At 44.7% G+C, this 20,861-nt stretch overlaps 1 protein-coding gene across 2 annotated transcripts in view; it reads right to left on the bottom strand.

The window, feature by feature from the left end:
- ASTN2 (astrotactin 2) overlaps nucleotides 1-20,861 on the bottom strand; it is a 320,421-nt gene that overhangs the window by 94,022 nt on the left and 205,538 nt on the right. For both annotated transcript variants that reach the window (XM_042479280.1, XM_042479282.1), the window contains exons 12-13: nucleotides 11,978-12,144; nucleotides 10,134-10,322 (exon numbers count right to left, since the gene is read on the bottom strand). In XM_042479280.1, the coding sequence (XP_042335214.1) occupies nucleotides 10,134-10,322; nucleotides 11,978-12,144 (356 nt within the window). The remainder of the gene's footprint in view (nucleotides 1-10,133; nucleotides 10,323-11,977; nucleotides 12,145-20,861) is intronic.

Raw genomic sequence — 20,861 nt, 5'->3', positions numbered from 1 at the left:
TCTGCAAATGAAGTGGAGATGGGTTGCAGATAGAGACTGGGCAATGTGTTTCCCTCCGCATGTTACTGTACTTTCTAGTCTGCAAATGGAGTGGATAGTCATCTGTTTCTGGATTGCAATGGCCATCCGTCTCAAATGCTGCAAGGAGAAGCAAGGAATGATGGGAACTGCAGGCCAACAGCACCTGGAAAGCCACTGGTGCAGGCCAAGGTCTCTTTCACACTACAAAATTGTAGCACTATGGTACAACTTTATTTACTATGGCTGTCTCCTAAAGAATCCTGGGATTTGTATTTCAATGAGACACTAGGACTCTCTGGTGCAGACATACAAATACCCTACGAAGCTGCAAATTCCTGCATACCCCTAGGATGAGCCCATGATAGTTAGTGGTATCCAAGTGTCAAAACTGTGTAATGTGAAAGATATTCAATAAACTACTGCTGGAGAAATGGCTCCATGGAACATGCAGAGGGGAGAAACTTTCGTTGGGTCAATTCGTGCTCAAATGAAGCAAATGTTTGCATTTCTGCAGAACTCTTCTTCAGAATTAGGTGGTTAAATATATCTAAGGGTGGGCTGTATGTTACTCATCCAGCGTTATGTTAGCCTTTGAAAATTCAAAGAGTTTGCAATTCACGGTGGTCGGATCAAGAGGACACATACTGTCAGGAAGGAAGGGTTGAGATATGCAGCATGGAAACAACAGAATCCGGTTCATGTTGTGTATGGGCTTTTTTTTCTCCTCTGAACTATGGATTTGGATGGGAAAATATATGCTGTTAAATCCATTTAATTTCATAACTGATAAGTAATGATGATTCCAGAGACGCTAAACAACTCCAGACTTTCAGGAATCAAATAAAAACATTGGTGTAGAATTGCACTACAACCAGTCATGGAAGATCAGCGCATGATTTGTTAGGCAGGTTGTTGTTCCAAGCATTTCCGACTTATGGAGACCCTAAGGACAAGCTAGTGTGGTGTAGTGGCTTGAGCGTTGGACTATGACTCTAGATGAAGGTTCAAATCCTGGCTCAGCCATGAAAACCCATTGTATGATATTGGGCAAGTCAAATTCTCTCAGCCTTAGGGGGAGGCCATGGCAAACCTCCTCCGAACAAATCTTGCCAAGAAAGCCCCATAATAGGTTCACCTTAGGGTTGGCATATGTCAGAAACGACTTGAAAGCACACAACAACAGCAACAGCAACAACAGCCGCAGCCAACAGCAAAGTTCATCTCGTTCTTCCAGAAAAGCAAAACGAAATATGGGAGGCAGGGTTGGGAGATAAAGACAAAGAAAGCACTTTGGCTTCCCAAGGGAAGGAGAGGCAAGGTGCTTAATAAATCTCAGTTATTATTATAATTGTAAAACCAATTTCTGCCACATTGCTTAATAATGGGGAGTAACTGTGCAATAATCCCAGGTTAAAATTAGAATCATAAAAAGTTAGAGACAGTAAGGACCTCCTAGGTCAGCTATTTCTGCCTCGTGCCAGAAACTGCATCATCCCTTGACTGTCCAAGGAAGAAAGAGAGATAGAAATGCAGAGAGAGAGAGAGCTATCTCCGGTAATAAAGTTCAGACCGTATCGGCAAGGAAGCTGGATCCGGAGGCTGCGACAACCTCTCTCTCGGCATTGGGGCTATAGAAAGACTTGGCTGTCGTAAAAAGTTGTACTGATTTAGTAGAGAGAAGGTAGTGTGGCTTGACCTTAGGTATGTCACATGCTCTCAGCTTTAGAGGGAAGGCCATGGCAAACCTCCTCGGAACAAATCTTGCCATGAAAACCCCTTTATATGTTCGCTTTAAGGTCACCGTAAGTTGGAAACGACTCGAAGGCACACAAGAACAACAACAGCAGCAACGCATCTAATACATAGATGTTGCCATAATTCTCTTCCGCAGAACTGGATCAAAAGTATACAGGACTGGATTGGGAGGATTATCCCTCACACACAGACACCCAAAAAATCACTCACACACACACACACACACCACATTTTGACATTTAACATTGTTTTGTTGCATATTTTCAGGCCTTTCAATCCAGGTTTTCCCCAGTTTTCTGGGATGAATGGCAACCCTATATGAAAAGGATTTATGTCAAGGTCCTCCATCTGCTTCTCCATCTCCATTCATGAAGATCTGTCCAAACCTTACTCCAAATCTGTCAAGACATTCTCAGACCTCAGCTAAACCTCATAAGAACCTCAGTTTCACTTTAACTCTTAAACAAGGAGAGGCCCGGTCTTTTATAAAGGTTGCCGTCATGTACATTAGACCCAGAGGTAGCTTCACCTTCTGTGATGGACGTCTCACACCTTTTTCAGACTCCGCTCTCGTCCGATTTGAGCCCTATCAAGCATTTTCACAACAGACAAGGATCTCTGCCTATTTCCCGTCGAAGGCTCAGCCTTCAAGACCGACATCCTGAATTCGGAGGTGCGATGGAAACACTTTGCACAACGAGAATCCAATTTCCTGCATGGTTTTTTTTGGTTCTGTATAGTTATATACAGAGAGGGAATTGCTTAAAGATGGATGTGGAGCCATGTTAGATCAGAGCCAAAGGGACTCCTCCATGGCCTTCTTCTAGTGACTACTAACCAAGCTCATGAGCAAGACCTCATGTGAGACTCTAGTCTTCTCTGCCGGAGAGCTCTGGTGCCAGAGCAAACTACAATTCCCAGAATCCCACAGCATGAAGCCATGACGGTTCAAGTGGCATCGAACTGGATTATTTCTGCAATGTAGGTGCAAATGTGGCAAGGGGTGTGTGCGATAGGAATATGGCGATGAGTGCGTGCATGTGTTGCTCCACTGGTGGATCCATGCTCAGGCCAATTAGGGTTGTTGGATGAGAAAGGCTTTCCCTTTGTCTGCTTGCTCAGTGATTATCTGTAGAAATGCAAATCTGGACTTCCTTCACCACAGCAAGCTAACAAGATAATGACTATTTTCACCCGCTGAGCAGATTACAAACATCTGCTGAAGAGACTCGCTTTGTGCGATGGTGAGGCAAAGGTGGATGGAGAGAGGGAAGCGTTGAGACTGTAATGTGCGGATGGGAAAACCATTAATATTTTTATTTGCCAGTTTTCTTGGATAGAAAGAGGAAGGATGTTCTCCTTCTAGGAAATGTTCCTGAATTGTTTTGGCCAATTCTTGATAATAAAGCAATTTTCCAGATGCAGACTGGTAGGTTGCAAGATCAAGCTTTCCTCTTCTGACTGGCTGCACAGAAGGACCCCTTTTTAATGGGATCTCCTGTCATTTTTCTTATGATTTGAATGTGTTTTTAACCATTTTCAAATTAGCATTTGGATCGGATTTCTTGTTTAAATCCTCTGACCGTGTATATTTCAGCTATATTCTCTTTCGGCTCGCAATATGATCCTGCATGCCTCTTCATTTCCTCAACCAAGTTTGAACAGCTGGTGTTTCTCCATACAAATATGCCAAAAGCACTGGATACTGTCTGATCTTGGAAGCCAAGCTGGATCAGCACTGGTTAGTCCTTGGATGGGAGAGCGCCAATGAATTCTAGGTGCTGTGGTCAATATTTCAGAGGAAGGAGCCGGCAAAACTACCTCTGCGTACTCCTTGCTTAAGAAAACCCTATGAAATTCATCGAGTCGCCAAAGTCAAGCAGCAACTTGAAGGCACATATAGTGAATGTAATTCTGAGCATAACTTTCTTTGCATGGGAGATTAATGCAATGGTCTGGTGGTTGCTTCATTCCCTGGTGTCCCCTTTCTTGAAGATGTGAATGTATATTGAACATTTCCAGTCTGTGGCCATTGTTTTGTCTTACATATTTGTGGGCAGATTTTAGTTATAACTTAGATTCTCTCTCTGTAGCTTGAAGCTATTGAGAGCTCGCTCTTCCTTCTTTTCTTTTCTTTTCTTTTCTTTCCTTCCTTCCATCCATCTACCCGCCCGCCCACCGACAATTATCCACACACAGAGATGCAGGACTGCTAGTAAATGTCAAACGCACACAATAAAATGTCATAATAATGAATAAATCAGCTACAATTATTTAAAAGCAATACAGTGAAACAACTAACACTAGGCGAGAGATCGTAAAAAATAACTGCTGAGATATTTAATTTATGAAAGGCACATACACCTGTCTTACTCCAAGCCGCTATTCCATCTATTCATTTCGCTTGATCCATTGCCCTCCAACCTGACACAAATCACCGAAGCAGAAAAACTCGCAAACAGCCAAACAGAAATAAATCTGTTATCAATAAAAAGAAAACATTACATTTACCCTTTCTTTCTTTCTTTCTTTCTTTCTTTCTTTCTGCACTGAATCCCAGCTCAGCCACGGAAATATACTGAGTCACTTTGGGCAAGTCACACTCTCTCAGCCTTAGAAAATGGCAATGGCAAACCCCCTCTGAAGAAACTTCAAGTTGTTTCTGAAATGTGGCAATGCTAAGGCAAACCTATACTGGGGTTTCCTTGGCGAGATTTGCTCAAAGGAGGCTTGCCATGGCCTTCCTCCGAGGCTGAGAGAGTGTGACTGTGTGACTTACCTATGGTCACCCAGAGGGTTTTGTGGCCAAGCTGGGGATCGAAATCTGGTCTCCACAGTTGTGGTCCAATGCTCAAACCACTGCTCCATGGTGGCTCCCAGGGGAAAGGTGTAGAGCCATGGGGTTACTTTAAACTCATTGCAAGGAAGGTGAGTTACTAGAGTTTGGGAATCACTGCAACGGATAAAAATGTAGCAGTTATAACAAAGAAAGGAGATGATCCGTGAGTCTTCGCAGTCTTAATAACGTCGAAGATGAACTCAGGCACAGCATTTGCCCACTTGTGTTTTTGCATCAGAGCTTGGTGACCTTGCGGGACTCATCTGCATGCAGAGAAGATGCAAAGGCCAAATTATCTTAAACAGGCGTTGGGGATGGCAGGGGACCCAGCACGTCTCCAAAATAGATTGCAAGGAACGAATGCCACGTTCTCGGATGGCGTGAGGCCTTTGTTTTTCTGCACGCGCCTTTGAATTTCCCTGCATGAGCGTGCATAACAAGTGGGCCGCCCAATTGCCACCGGAGCAACGCGAAATGGCAAAAGGGGGTTGCATTTCTTGCTCCAGCCGGCATGCCAGTCTTCTTGGGCACGGCGTGCATTTCAGAGCCATTAGCCTGGGTTCAAAAAAATCCTCGCCGTCATTACCTCCCAACCAATATGTCTGGAGGCTTTCGAGCTCTGAACAGGTAATAGAATTGCAGACAAAGCCAATAATAAAAAGGGAATGAAATAGAAGTCAGCCCCAGGAAAGCAGATCTATCTATTATGCCAAGCTGAAGGGTAAGAGGTAAACAAGCTATTCAAGGTGCTGAGGAACGCAGAGCTCTCCAGGGCAGGAATAATAAACAGAGCAATTATTCTTTATACATGCAGGTGTATCGAAAGACCCCCTCTTTTGAAAATCAATGAAATTAATCTAATGTTGTTGCATGCTTTACGTTTAATATCCCCCAAGAGCTATTCAAAATGTCCTCAATGATCTAAGAGAGCTGATTTCCATCCCTAGATGTGAATTGCAGGGTGCTCTCTGCCAGGGTCGGTCAATACGTTGGAGAGATAAAACATTTCGGAGAACTACAGAGCTGGGAGAGACAGGGGCCAAGATGCTCCCAAGGCCTCTCTGTCACTCTAGGGCCATCCACTCCTTAAATCAAACCCCATTATCTATAACCAGATCTCAGTGTACAGTAAGCATACACATTAACAAAGCATCCTTACACTGGGAGCATCTAGTCCAGTGATTCCCAAACCTTGGGCCTCCAGAAGTTTTGGACTTCAGCTCCCATTATTCCTGATTCTTGACCAAGCTGCCTGGGATTCTGGGAGCTGAAGTCCAAAACACTTGCAGGACCAAAGTTTGGGAATACATCAGGAGCAGGGGCAGGTGGAAAAATGCCAGCCTACAGCATGTTTGCATGAACAAAAAGAACAATGGCCGCAGTGGTTTGGATGTTGGATTTTGGAGACCAGGGTTCAATCCCCAACTTGGCCATGAAACCCATTGGGTGACCTTGGGCAAGTCACACTCTCTCAGCCTCAACCTCTTCTGAGCAAATCTTGCCAACAAAACCCCAGGATAGGTTCTCTTTAGGGTCACCATAAATTGGAAACAACTTGAAGGCACACAACAACAACTTCTCCAGAGGCTTCATGGCCTCAGTGGTCTAATCTGCATGGCATAACTAATGCAGTTTGGCAGTGCCTTAACTCTCACAGCTCCATGCTATGGAACTGTAGTTTGTTGTGGCACCAGAGCTCTTGGAGAAAGAAGGCTACAAAGATCACAAAACTACAAATCCCAGAATTCCATAGCACTGAACCATGGTGTCAAATTGCTTTACTTCTCCATTTCTGCAGCAGCCAGTGTCTTCTTCAATGCAGACAAGTATCCTCAATAGATAGTTTCTTTTCTTTCTCCCACCACAAACTATTATTGTATTCATAAATTCATTAATGCAGATTTAATCAATTAAAACTCATACGATTCACTGGCCAAGATTTCCTTCGCTGGGTGACAACAACTCAAAAAATTCACTAAAGGGCAGGAGAGGATGAAACATAAGCAGAAACACAAATGAGTCTCTTTCTCCAGTTGCCAAAATGTTACGGCTTAAACCTATGACCATAGTATCTGTTGTGGTGAAACAAAAATAACCCTCAAAGTGACGCTTACTCCAAAACCCAAACCCATAACAGATTTGCATTAGAGGAGGTAGACCAAGTCTGCAAAAGCTTACGCTACAACTTCTTTTGGCCAGTTAGTCTCAAAGGTGCTACAAGATCCTTTTGCGTACTGATGTTCCATCATAATATGGCTATGTCTCCGAATTCAACAATATCTATTCAGTCTCCCAAACTCTGCTTGAGATATTGATCATCCACAGCAGTGTCCAGGATGGATGAATAAAAAGAGTGATGACCAAGGAAGAAACAGAAAACATTTGCTTGCCATGTCCAACTTCGCAAGGGTTGCTTCCCAGCCATCATCTGTGACCCGTAATCATTGCGGAGGTTTTCTTTATTAAGAAGCAACAGCAAGGGAGATGCCAAGCGACAGCCTTGAAATTAACTTGCCAAAACCTCCCATCAATATTATGACAATTCCTTCCTCTGTCGGTTCAATGACCCGACATGAAGCCTGACAACGTTAACATAACTCTGCTTGAAACAAAAGCTTGACACTTTGGATCGGAAAAGCCGGATTAACTTCTAAAGATGGGGGAGAGAGGGGAAAAAATAATAATGAGTGGAACCCAACGTTTGCAAAATTTCTATTCCTTCCCCGTGCCAAATTTTTCAAGTTCGATGGAGGAGGAAGCGTCTTCCAAGCAGGCAAGCAAATTACGTGAAGATTGGAAGCATTTCTCTTTGGGTTCCCCCTTGTGTCTTTATCCTACATCTGATGGATCTGTGTAAAGGTCTCCTCTCCGAAGAGACCCTTAAGGTTTGGAGGAGCTAGGTGAATCCCTGAATTGGCCATGCAGAAACCCACTGGGTAACCTTGGCCAAGTCACACACTCTCAACCTCCAAAAACCCCTATGATAGGTTCACCTTAGGGCCTCCATAAGTTGGAAATGAAGGCACACAACAACAACAACAAAGGAGAGCAAAAACTGGTTTGCACAACACTGAGGAAGAGATGCCTATGGTCTGATCTGGTACAAGGCATTGCCCACAACGATACCTGGCAAAATATCCCCAGCATCCAGTGCTTTGGTTTTTGCCACACACACTTTTGTGCACTCAAGAGAGAGAGACTAGCCTATTTATTATGGACCCTGACGCTGCAAAGGCAGAGGAAGCACTCTGACTCATCCATCTAGTCAAGGCATCCAAAGCGGTGACAAATCCCTGTAAAATATGCATCCCCCTGTTCTGGCAATGCGTTCCTGCTCTTGGGTTGTCAAAACGGGGGCTTTTAATCCCCCAAATTAGGCAGCATCCTGCGATGTTTCGCATGCACCAAATTAAGGGCTTCTCCAACAGCTGGCACCCTTGATGCGCAGAGAGGTTCTCAAGTGTCTTTGAAAATTGGGGGAAATTACATCTTTCGGTTAATAATTTATCCTCCATTAAACCTCTCTTCTTCCCTTCTTTGTTACAGAGGGATGCAATGGCAATTCTCCACCAAAGCCCCAACCAACAACAGCCATAGAGACTCCAGATGTAGTGCGCACCGTGGAAGGAGAGAGTCATTTTCAACAACTAGGAAACAAAGCACTCTTGGATAAAGTGACAAATCTATGCGGCTTATTAACCCAGCAGCCCCTAGGAAGAAATGTCAATTTTATTTCTCTCTGCGCAAGGAAAGTAGCGGGACAGAAAGATAAAATTGTGAACTGAGAAAGGAAACTCTAGAGTAAAAATGAAGAAACTTGGGGACTACAGCTCCCATCACTCTTCATCATGGTGCATATTGCTGATGGGAGATGGAGTTCCATGACACCTGGACCTCATTCATACTATATAATGAACTGGTTTTCAAAATGGCTTAAACCTCTTTAAAGGACTCTTGTTCACACTGGTGCCGAATTTCTCCAATGTGGTTTGCGGGAGGAGGCAGCACTAAACCCATTTAAATCAGTACTTTCAAATCCAATTTAAAACGATGCGGTTCAACACAAGTGCAAACGTGTTGTCGGTTGGATTCGGTTCCCTGTGGTGCGATCATCCCTGTGATTTCGCTCATGGAGACACCATTTTGAATCGATCCAACTGTTAATGTGAACGTGAAGTGGGTTAAATTGAAATGGGCAGGTTCAATTGCAGCCACCAATAGTCTGGATATCTATTTGGTGTTGAAATGCTCCATTGATTTGAAATGATCCAATGAAAAAATTGGTTCATTACGTAGTGTGAATGAGGGACCTGTAGAGCCAGATTCACAACCCTGGTCCTACAGAGTAGTTGAGGCAGATTGCTTTGTTTGTTATCCTGAATGTTTCATTCCTACATACTTGGTCCTGAAATCCTCTTTCACGTAAAAGCACGACTTATCTTTAAATAAATAAAAGAATAAATAACAGCACAATGCGCTATGAAACTCATAGGATACGTCTTGGGCAGCTTGCTCAGCCAACCCACTTTGCAGAGATGTTTCTATGTATTTCCCCCCTTTTTGGGGGGGGGGGATGCTACAGATTAATGCAGACGTTTCTCTGGAATTTCTCCCTAATTATTCTCCATAGGATTCAAAAATCCAGTGATCACTCCAGGCAGCTGGAGAAGAGCAAGACAATGCATTTTGCGACAAGCGTAGCCTAAAGATTTGCAGCATCATCAACCTTCCTCTCCTGGAAAGGACAGGGGAGAATGGGTTTGCTGTATCAGCAAAAGGCTCGGAGGGCTTCTAATAGCGCCCTCTATCACTCCTATGGCAGGCTGTGTCCAAGAGTGAAACTCAACAACTGCATTCATTAAGCAAAATCACATTTTTAAAACACCAAGGAGGAGAGAATCAAGTCCTCTAGGTCCCGGGGCTGGCTAAGGAATGGGAGTCCTGCTTCCTTTTGAATCAAAAAAAGAAACTCCATGGACTGAGTTCCTAAAAATAAACCCATCTGGTCCAAATCTAGTAAGCTCTGGCCATTTAGGGTGACCACATGTCTTCCTTTTCCGGGACGTGTTCTACCTTTCAACCTTCTGTCCAGGAGGAATTTCAAAAATGTCCTCCATTTTGAGCATGACTAGGAAGCGTGAAATTTACATCTGTATGTTTTTAGTTTTTATTTGGCAATCTCCTACATTTTTTTCTGGAACGTCTGACATTTGTGGTGCCTTGTCTTCCTTTGCGGATAGGACATCTGGCCATGCTCTGTCCATTTAAAAGGAACAGAGACATCTGGGTATTTATTTCATTGCATGTTTTCCAAATATCGCCCTCTTCTTAAAACCGAACGTCTGCTTTCGACTACAAGGGAAAGAAAAGGAATGATGCTATGACTTGAAATCCTAGACCTTCAGCATAAAGACATGATGGGTTTTAATCGCTCCAGTCAGACCGATTTAAGAAGAAACTTCATCCAGATTTCATTGAAATGACCAAGGCTGGTGGTGGGAGGCAAAGGATGACCTACCTGAACGTCATCTGGAAGACTTGCCCTTGGTTGACGTGGAGCGTCCGGTTGTTGTAGCCATGCAACATCTCTCCAAAAAGGGTGTCGTTGAATTTTGCGTCCGGCTTGAGGCACTTGGACCCTTCGCAGACATCTGACAGCATGAGGCAGGATTTGCCGTCGGGCGCCAGCTTGTATTCCTCCACGCAGCTGGGAACCAAAACACACAATGATTAACAACATTCATTTATCATTCACATTTTAATTTTAAAAAAACGCTCCAGATTCTCGAGAGCTTATCAAAAAACGGTTCCCAAAGAGACTCACATCAGCCCCAGTTTTTGCTGGTTGACTATTAATTCATCCAACAAAATCCTTGTGACTGGCACAAATCTTATAAGGATGGACAAGAGAATGGTTGGATAGATAGATGATGGATGGATAGCTAGATAGCAAGACAGGTAGATATCTAGCCAGACTGAAGTGTCAATTCTTGTGCTCCTATCCTATCAATGTGAAATTTGCCTCCAATCCCTGGTTGCACTGGAAATCTTTTGCTAAGATGGTTGCTCCAACGCCCTTCACTGGAGCCGGTTATTCTTCCATGGAATTCACACTCCTCTTTACCCCTTCTTCCCTATTCTGGACAATAAAGCAACACACACAACAAAGTAGTTGATGAACCCAAATCCCCAGGGATCTACAAAGGGCTGGCACACAGCACAAATCTCCTCCGCTGTCTGAGCACCTGGATGTGTCAGGAATTGACAGATGTTCCTTGGAGTTACTTCTAGGAACCTGCTTCGCCGCTGAGCAAATCTACCCGTCCTGTGCCTCTGAAGGTCAGGATGGCATTGAGACACAGCAGCAGCTGGCATGAGACGAAGCCGCAAAAAGAATAAAGATCCAGGGGAAATTGGGTGGAACGGGGAAGTGATATAGAGTTTTCCCATTGCTTCCTGGACAGAAGGAGCTAAGTAACACAAGGGAGCAAAGAGGTGCTCTCTTCTGTTTGTATATAGGAACGAGGCATCAGAAGAATCTAGGGTTATCATACACTTACCTGTTCTACGATCTACTACAACCAAGGTCCAGCAAACAACATTAGCAGTGGTTCAGAGATCCAGATATGCAGTCCATGGGCCACATGTGGCCGCAGGGGCCAAAACTGTTCTTGCCCCCAAATGCAATTTAGACCCAGGAAAAGCCTTTTTTTTTTTTTTGTCTAGAAGCAAACTGGGGAAAAAATGGCTATTCTGGGTCTAAAATGTCCCAGGGGGGCCTTAAAAGCATGGCAAAAATGCCCCCACATTCCACAAAGGGCATCGGAGACCATCCAGGGGCAAAACATTGGTGCTTTGGTATTTTTGAGGTGGAGATGGAGATGGTAGGGGCTGGATCATATTGCCAGCAAGAATCGCCTTCTTGTATTTGGGCTTTTCTACCAATAATTCAGCTCCTCCAAAGCGTCTTTTTCTGTCTTTCCCCAAAAACACTTCTCCGATTAATATTCATCCCACGCTGTAAATATTTCAAATTCAGCAAATACTGAACACTGCAATCAGGGCAGAGGGTTTTAATTCCACAAAATAAACTTAATGAGCCCTTTAATAAAGGCCTGAATACACATGACAAAGAAATGTGTGTAACGCAGCCCCTGCCTGCTGCTCCTTTGCCTTCGAGTTAAAGCAGCTGCCAGAGTAAGGTGAATGGAAAGGGGAAAACCTTCACCTGTAGACGTGATCTACTTCCTCAGATGCGTCTGAGATATAGAAAATGCAGTTTGACACCACTTTAAGTGACCCCAGGGGTTGCAATCTGTTCAGTTTGGAGGCCTGATGCCAAGGCAAAGGCCAGCGACTTACCCGCAGAACATATGGATGGTGCTGGACAGAGGTTCTGAAGGTAGAGGGAGGCTTTGCTGGAGGCACAACTGTTCGCAACCGCCGTTGAAGCCATCAGAGCAGTCAATCCCTTTGGAGTAGTCATAGCAGCCGGTGCCATCCTTCATGGGTCTCAGTTCCTCAGGGCACTGCATAGAGAAGAGTAGGAGGAGATCAGTCAAAGGTAAACATTATGGGAAGAAGAGAGTGACCAAAGTGGTGAAAGGTCTCGAAACCACCAAGCCCTATGAGGAGCAGCTGACAGAGCTGGGTATGTATAGCCTGGAGAAGAGAAGGTTAAGAGGTGACATGGTAGCCATGTTTCAATATTGGAATGGAAGTCATATGGAAGGAGAAGCTGCTTTCTGCTGCTCCAGAGACTAGGATATGGAGCAATGGGTTCAAACTACAAGAAAAGAGATTCCACCTCAACGTTAGGAAGAATGTACTGTTGGTAAGAGTTGTTCCACAGTGGAATATACTGTCTTGGAGTATGGTGGACTCTTCTTTGGATAGCCATCTCTCAGAAGAGCTTTGATTATGTATTCCTCCATGGCAGAACTGGGTTGGACTGGATGGCCCTTGGAAGTCTCTTCCAGCTCTATGAGTCTATGATTCACATTGCCAAAATGATAGCAAAAGCTGTGATCCCAAGCAATGCCGCCCCGTCCAAAATTCCCTTTCTAAAGGCGTACATTATTTTGAGACCAGCGGTAATGGCAGGCAAAGCAGCATCGCTCAATGGCCTCTGCGCTTGAAGAAAGATTTTACAGTCTCCCTGGGCCTGGTACAAGGACAATGGTCATTGCTTGAAGACCTATGCATCTGACCCTCTGCGCTCAGCCCTGCAAAACAGGTAAGGCGTCCAAGCTCCCGGGAGTTGTTAATGCAATGCCAGGGAACATTTTCCAACCCCGAGGTCAAATTGCAATTCAGAGAAGTTCTCCCAGGGCCCATATGTGAGTGGATGGCAGGGCCAGAGGCGAAAAGAGCAAAGATATCACCATGTTTCAGCTTGACTGCAAGTAATTATGTCCTAGAAGAGGCATTTTATGGAACAGGCCATCAGAGTAACACTGGAAAGTTGGGTTGGGGCCATGAGGTGGATGGATTCAGCTCCAAGCCTTGGGTTACTGGGCTCTCATTTGTGTTGCATAATCATGAGTTCAATAATATGGATGCCATGGAAGCGGGATTTTTTTAAACATCTCTCAGCACAAAAGAAGTCAAAGAGTATGAAGATCTCTCACCTGCCATCCAACCTTTAATGTCCTCCCTGAACCTCCCCAATGACTGACTTCATCTCTCCAGCAAAGACCAGCTCAGTTCTTGCGCATCCAGGTGGCAAATGCCTTGAAATAAAAGCTGTAACTCTAAGATGGAGAATGCTGCCAGCAACAGTGAAGGCTATGGCTTGGTTGGGATCGCCATCCTAGAGCAAACTTGGATCCTCCAGATGTATGGGACTTCAGCTCCCAGAAAATTCCTGATTGTTGGCCAAACTGGATAGGGCTTCCGGAAGATGAAGTCCGAAAGATCTGGAGGACCAAAGCTAGGGAGCTTCTGTGAAGTCGAAGGCTTTCATGGCCGGCATCCATAGGTTTTTGTGGGTTTTAGGGGCTATGTGGGCATGTTCTAGAAGAGTTTATTCCTGATGTTTCACCATCCTCTTTGGCTGGCATCTTCAGAGAATGCTGGTATGCAAGAGAGTGGGGTATAGATAGATAGAGAGATAGAGATATAGATATATAGATATATCCTTTTGACCCTGGGTATATATATATCCCACACAGTGTGTGTGTGTGCACGCACGCACGCACACACACACACACACACACACAACCACTCTCTTCCATACCAGCATTCTCTGAAGATGCCAGCCACAGATGCGGACAAAAGGTCAAGAATAAACTCTTCTGGAACATGGCCACATGGACCGAAAAGCCCACCAAAAAAACTAGGGAGCTTCTGTAGAAGTCACCATCAAAGAGCATTCAACTGAGGATTCAGGATCCACACAGATCCTTTCCAATCTTACCCAGCTGAGGCTGTGGTCTCCTGGTGGTTACATTGGTGCATTACAGACCGCCCCTTTGGGGCAGCCTGTAGGCGCACCTTTCCCCGGTGTATCGGGGCCTCAGTGGTCAGAGCGGCAGCCGCTGAGGCCCCGATCCGCCGCTTTCCAGACCGTGGTGAAGTGGCAAAAGGGCTCTTCCCCGCAGCCTGGAAAGAGGTGTCCTTGGGGCTTCAAGCCCCAAGGACACCCTGCGGTGGCAGAGAGGAGGAGAAAGGGGCCGCTTGGCCCCTTTCTCCTCTGCGTTGCTGGGCGCAGCCATCTGAAGGCTGCGCCCAGCAACGCAAACGGCAAAAGGAGCTCCGTTTCGGAGCTCCTTTTGCGGCCAGGGAAAAGGCGCATTATGCACCCTGGCATTATGCACCCTGGCATGGCGTGATGATGTCACTTCCGCGCCGCCCTGTATAGAGGCGACACGGTCGTGATGTCGTAATGGCGGTGGCTGTGTGGAACGGCTGCCACCATTTTGTGTTCGCTCCGCGCGTGCTAGGGTTGGGGGCGTCTGGAAAGGACACCCCTTTCTAACCCTAGCATGCGCGGAGTGCACACTTTAAGGCCCGTCTGTAACGGGCCATTGATCCTCAACTATAAGACTCCTGGCTAAAAAAATGTGTTCCGAGCTCTTTTTCCCATTCTCCCAGCAAGCTCTGCCTGGCCCCAATGTTTAAGGCAAGCAAACATCCGGCAACATCAATCAATAGTCTCCCTTATTAAACAAGCACTCCAATTCCACCCTTATTTATTTTCTTTCACGTCCGAGAGAGAGAAAAATAAGAACAAGATATGGGGGAGTGGGGAGCAAGAGAAAGAGTAGCCCTTAGGAGGCCACGGCGGAGATAATAAATGTGGCTCAACAACAGCTCCCAATTAAAAATGCATTATGGCATTCCTGAAGATGAGCTGAGCCACAACCAGCACCGGGAGATGCGCGAACGCGGGTTATAAACAGCCCCTGTCAAGCACAGGCAAGGTTATAAAACTGTGACATTTTTTCTGTTTAAAAAAGGAGAATAAAAGGGAAAGGGAGGAGGGGGGAAGGCATGCATTTATGTGTGATCACAACCCTATATATCAGCAGGCAGTCCCTGTCATTGTTGCTTATGGACTTGGCCACACCAGGCCACCGGTGACATGAAATATAATTAACTCCGGTTGCATCGGTAAATAGAAGGAACGAGTCTCTAGCTTTCAGCCTCTTCAACGCCAAATCATGCGCAGACACTTACAAAACAACAACACACTTTCTCTCCTTATCTCCCTATTTCAACCCAAGGGCCAAATAAAATGGAGTGCAGCCTTTCTCGACCTGGGTCCCCCAGACGTGTTGGACTGCGACTCCCAGAATCCCTCACTCCAGCCAAGTTATGACAACATCGCCAGTTTTGTTAAAGACTAGTAACCTGACCCAAACATTGGTTATCTCCAGATTTCGGCACGTTTCAGTACATGTGGTTGTTGTAGTTGTGTGACTTCAAGTCATTTCTGATTTATGGTGACTCTAAGGCAAACCTATCCTGGGGTTTTCTGGGGCTGAGAGTGTGTGACATGCCCAAGGTGGACTTGCGTAGCCAAGCAAGGAATCGAACCCAGATCTCCAAAGTCCAATGCTCAAACCACTAAACTATTCTGGCTCTCCTTCAATATATGGCCAAGTGTTTCCACTGGGATGAAAGGAGAAAATATAGGGTGGCTTGAAATGAGACTAAGGTTTGCCTCCAAAGCAACAACTCAAGGTCTGGAAAGTGACCAAGGTCACCCCAGATTTCAGAACCAGAATTTGAGAGCGGGATTGAAAGGGTTGAGAATAGGACAGAGCAACAAACCTCGCTGCAAGTTTAAACCAGAGCTGAGCGGAAGGAGGACTCCTGGCATTGACTCGAGGTTCACGGTAATATATTTATTGGTTAAATAAACCTGTATCGTCATGATTAACTTAATATCTGCAAACTATTTCACACTTTCAAGTGCCTCGGTCTTTAATTGCAAGTACTTCCTCATCCTTGCTCCAGGGATTCTGTGTGCCAAAAAGCTTTGGGGCTCTTGCCAAAGAGCAAGGACTCAACAAAGCAGGTTGGAAAGTCTGCAGCAAACACCCTCCGACAGGTTGCAGATATGAGGGCAGAGGTGGCTTGGAGGGAAGGAGGTGGCTAATATGGGGTTTAGTGGCTTTTCTGGGGCAGAGAAATACCATGTGCTCTTTTCTTTAACCAAGATGCATTATCCAGGTGCAGTTTTCCACTGTCGGGAACCAGAAACTTGAAGCAAGGGAGGGAATGCACTTTTGTTTCCTTCTCTGGCAAGAAATGTGTTGGTTTCCAAAAACATAGAGCTGCAGCATGAAGTGTATGAACCATGCACAGTTTCCTGAGACAGTTCACAATTTGGGACTTCTAGTGCTTAAAAATCATTCTTTTTTTCTTTTTGCACAGAAAAACAACAATTTTCTACAGAGAAAGCGTTTCCTGCGCAGAAAAATAGCACATGCAGCCCCAAAATCCATGCGTGAATTTTGCATAGAATATTTCCCAACTGCAAAAAAGATTCTTTTTATCTTTTAATATTCTCCCTAAACAAGTAGCTGGTTGGTGAGTATATGAAACTCTGGTTTGATTCACTTTGGCCCTTGCAGGGTTGGCTTGTCTTCTAAATTCTGGTGGGGGAAGCAGATAGAAATCATTGGCTGCATGAAATTGTAACTCTGTCTCTTAACTCTGTAGTAGCCTTGAAGTCATTTCAGATTTATGACAAGCCTACGGCGAACCCATGTTGGGGTTTTCTTGGCAAGATTTGTTCATAAGCATTGGCTTTCCCTGAGACCGAGATAATTTCTTAAGGTCAACCAGTGAGTTTCATGGCCGAGATGAGAATTGAACCCTGGTCTCCAAAGTGCAACATCCAAACCACTATGCCACACTTATAATACATTGATAGCTGGTGGCACACAGACAACTTGTGTGCCCTGATCCAGCTGTTCCCAAATATCTCCCATACCAGTGCAAGTGGGAACGCCCTTGTGCCCATTCCCTGAGACTGCCTTTAAAAACCCTATCGGTTATTGCTACCATTGATCCGTCTTCCTTGAGCAACAGAGAAGCAATAATTACCATGAGCTTTAATCAATCCTGCCGCAATTCAGCCGCAGTTCAATTTGTGATCTGCCTCTCCGGTGACACGAAGCTGAAGGAGGGCTGAGAAATTATGAGAAAATCAATAGCCAACTCAGCCAATAATTCTTTCTGGATAATCGTGGGCGATCCATCCTTAGTCAATACATCCCCGCAGGAGCTTTCTCCTGACTGGTTGGTATGTCGGCCGGAGAGCAAAGTTTTGCACAGATTATTTATTCAAACTTGGGGAGGAAACTAGGGATGGGTTGTGGAGATAAACTCTGAACAAATAGTTGTTGTAAGATGTAGCGTTCGCTGACCTCTGGAAAAGATTTGGAAACCATTCAGTGGGTCCTTGTTATCCGCTGGGGTTTGGTTCCAGGACCCTCCGTGGATAACAAAATCTGTGGATGCTCAAGTCCCATTAAATACAATGACACAGTAAAATGGTGTCTCTTATATAAAATGGAAAATCAAAGTTTGCTATTTGGAATTTATACATTTTTAAAAAATATATTTTCAAGCTGTGGATAGCTTGAATCCATGGATGAAAAGGCAGTGGATAAGGAGAGCTGACACTATTACCACTCAGAGTGAATTTTCCCATAGGAAGGAACAACAACATCACAAGTTTCAGACATGGACAAACCTCATCTTGGATGTTGGGAACATGCCATAGGCTCATAGGTTTCTTTCTCCCCTTTCCAAATAAATATGGAAGAATCGTAAGGGATGTTCATAAATATCCTTGCATACCCGGATTGTCTCCCCTGATTTCCAATGCAACATCATCACCGTTTGCTAGGAAGCCTAAATTGGGAAAGCTGGACTCCATACTGGAAAGCTCATTTTGAGCTTGTCTTCCAGCTTTATCTTGGAAGGAAACTATGGTTATGGGATCCTTAAGCCAATATTCTTGCTGCAGAGACGAGCAGAGAACATGCTCTCTTGAAGTTGGGGATCATTTCTCCTCTGGGGATCAGAGACTACTGTAGATATCAGACCTAGAGACTATTGTAGATATCAGACCAGACAAAAATGTGGAAACCTCACCCTACCAAATAATAATAATAATCATCATCATCATCATCATCATCATCTAAGTTTGCCACGATCTATATGCATGGGATCATTAATCTTGTTTCATTGCTTAGTTATGGGCAGCTCAGTCCCTAAGCAAGCAGCTCTCCCCACTTCTATGTACGTTTACTATCCCTAAGTGTTTCTTTCTCTTGGGACCACAGCTTCAGTAGTTGGGTTAGGAGATATTTTAATCTTTAATGCCCTTTTAAATAAGTAACTGGATCTGCACAGAGATCGCTCTGCATGCATATCCCACAGACATCTTAAGCTTTCCTGGATTCCTCCCCAGTTGACCACAAAAAGGCCAAGGAGTGAGTGGAGAGGCAAAACGAATGTACAGAGATAACCCTCTTCTCCACACACACAAACACACATACACACTCCTTGGATTCAAAAATAAAGATTTTAAAAAGGCTGAACTGTAGGTTAAACATCTAGCGTATATTCTTTAGAAGGGCTTAGATCAATGCTTGCATTATAGGAATAAGGGATGGAGGCCGAGACAAACTTGATCTTGGACTCGGAAAGAGGAGGAATTTAAAACTGGAGATAGGGACAGAGAGATAAGGGATGGCCTTCTTTTTCGTCCCTGCAGTCAGCAGAAAACAGATACGCTGAGTAAGAGGGTGCTATTTCTACCGTCTCGACATTCTTCATAGCAGTGCTGCCGTTTCAAATGACATTTGTCAAGGTCACCATGGGAAGCAAATCCCAGAGGGCCAAGGACTAAATATTTGTTGGTAGAGTGAAAGTCGCTCACAATAAAAAGGTGACGATGACTATAATGATAACAACAAAAATAACAAATTTCTTCTTGGACAAACAAAGGGCTTGCAGGCCTCACACTTAGGCCAAGCAAGGTGCCTATTGAGAAGCAAAGGTTATGTGAGAGCCGCAGAATATTAAATGCTGGGGATGGGGCAGAAAATGTGAAAGGCGAGGGAGTAAAATGGGTTCATCCCATAAGAGGCATGGTTGGCTACCTGGCGACCCAAACCAGAGTATGCCACAGTGCAAAATCTCACCCACTTCCCAACAGATGTACTGTTTATAGTCTGCAGCTACAATGGAAATCTACAGAACGATATATTTATACACATACTCATGCACACTAACTGTTCAAGTGACCTCTAAATAGGTAAACTATGGCCCTATACAGACAGGCCAAAATAAAGCTGCTTCAGGTCACTTTGGAGGTATGGTGTTTCTATGATGCATGGGTCCTAAGAGTCTGGAAGCTGCACCAAAGCTGCACTCCAGTCCTTAGGACTGGAGCATGGCTTTGGTGCGGCTTCTGGACTCTTAGGACACATGTATCATTTAAACAGTATACTAGCAATGTGACTCCAAGCAGCTTTATTTTGGCCTGTCTGTATCAGGCCTATCTCTCCTAGAAGAATTCAGGAGTGGTGAGTCAGTTTATAAATGAAAGACGGTCAGGGCTCCACATTTGCAGCTTTGACTTTTGCAGATTCATGGATCTGACTAATACATGCAGTCTAGGAATCTATATCTCCTCCAGCGCAACTCTGTGGTCAACGTCTGCCAGAGGTCCTGCTGGAGGACCTAGAGGTTCCTAGGTCCTCTGGCGCAATTCTGTGGTCAGCGTCTGACAGATGTTGGCCATAGAGATGTGCTGAAGGACCTAGAGATTCCCAGAGAGAACACTTCTCTAGGTACTTGTAGGTCCTCTGGTGCAATTCTATGGTCAACGCCTGGCAGATATTGACCATAGAGTTGTGCTGAAGGACCTAAGATTCCTAGAGAAGTGTCCGAGCAGATGAGGAGAGCCTACCGTATACTTTCCCCTGCACTGCATATATATTGGTTCCATATATGTGTGTGTGTGTGTGGGGGGGGGGGGCTCCATGGAAGAAAACTGCCTCTCCTAACCAGTCAAAATTGTCTGTTCCTATTTTAGTCAATCCCCGAAGAGCCAAAAGCAGTCGACAGACAGCTGAGATGGACCAATGGTGACATGTTCAAAGGCAGCTTTGTGCATCATTTCCAGCAAGTAAAGTGGTGTGCGCAGCTAAATGACTCCCATGCGAACGAGAGAAACATCTAAAGGACAATACACAGGTTTCCATTTAAGCCCCATTTTGGTCGCTTGAAAACAAAGACGAAATAGGAGGTGTGCAAAAAATTGGTCCTCCGTTTTCCTTTGTGGCTTGTATCAGATGGACAGGAACCCAGTGGCTAAACCCAGGATTGGCACCAGGATTGGAAATGGACCGAGAAAACAGGAGGCTTTGAAGGCAAGATTAAAGGAGCCAAAATGAGAAACCATTTGGTCTGGAAAACAAACATTTGGATGATTGCTTATTTCCACTATCTTCCAGCACAAGAGGAGGAGGAGCAGGAAAAGAAGCAGCAGCAGCAGCAGAGATTCATATCAAAACAAACACAAATACAATAAAATAAAATCCATTAAGAATAAGATGAAGGTGATGGGGTCCTACTTCTGGAACATCAGAAATGCCTGATTACTAATGCTGTTTTGCAACACCGAAAGGAAACACGCGAGCTAAATTGCCTAAAAGGTTTTGCCATTATTATTATTATTATTATTATTATTATTATTATTATTATTATTATTATT

This window comes from Sceloporus undulatus, chromosome 7 (assembly GCF_019175285.1).
Source record: "Sceloporus undulatus isolate JIND9_A2432 ecotype Alabama chromosome 7, SceUnd_v1.1, whole genome shotgun sequence".
Taxonomy (NCBI): Eukaryota; Metazoa; Chordata; class Lepidosauria; order Squamata; family Phrynosomatidae; genus Sceloporus; species Sceloporus undulatus.
Note: the sequence above shows the minus strand (reverse complement) of the source record. Positions and strands in the feature narration are given on the sequence as shown.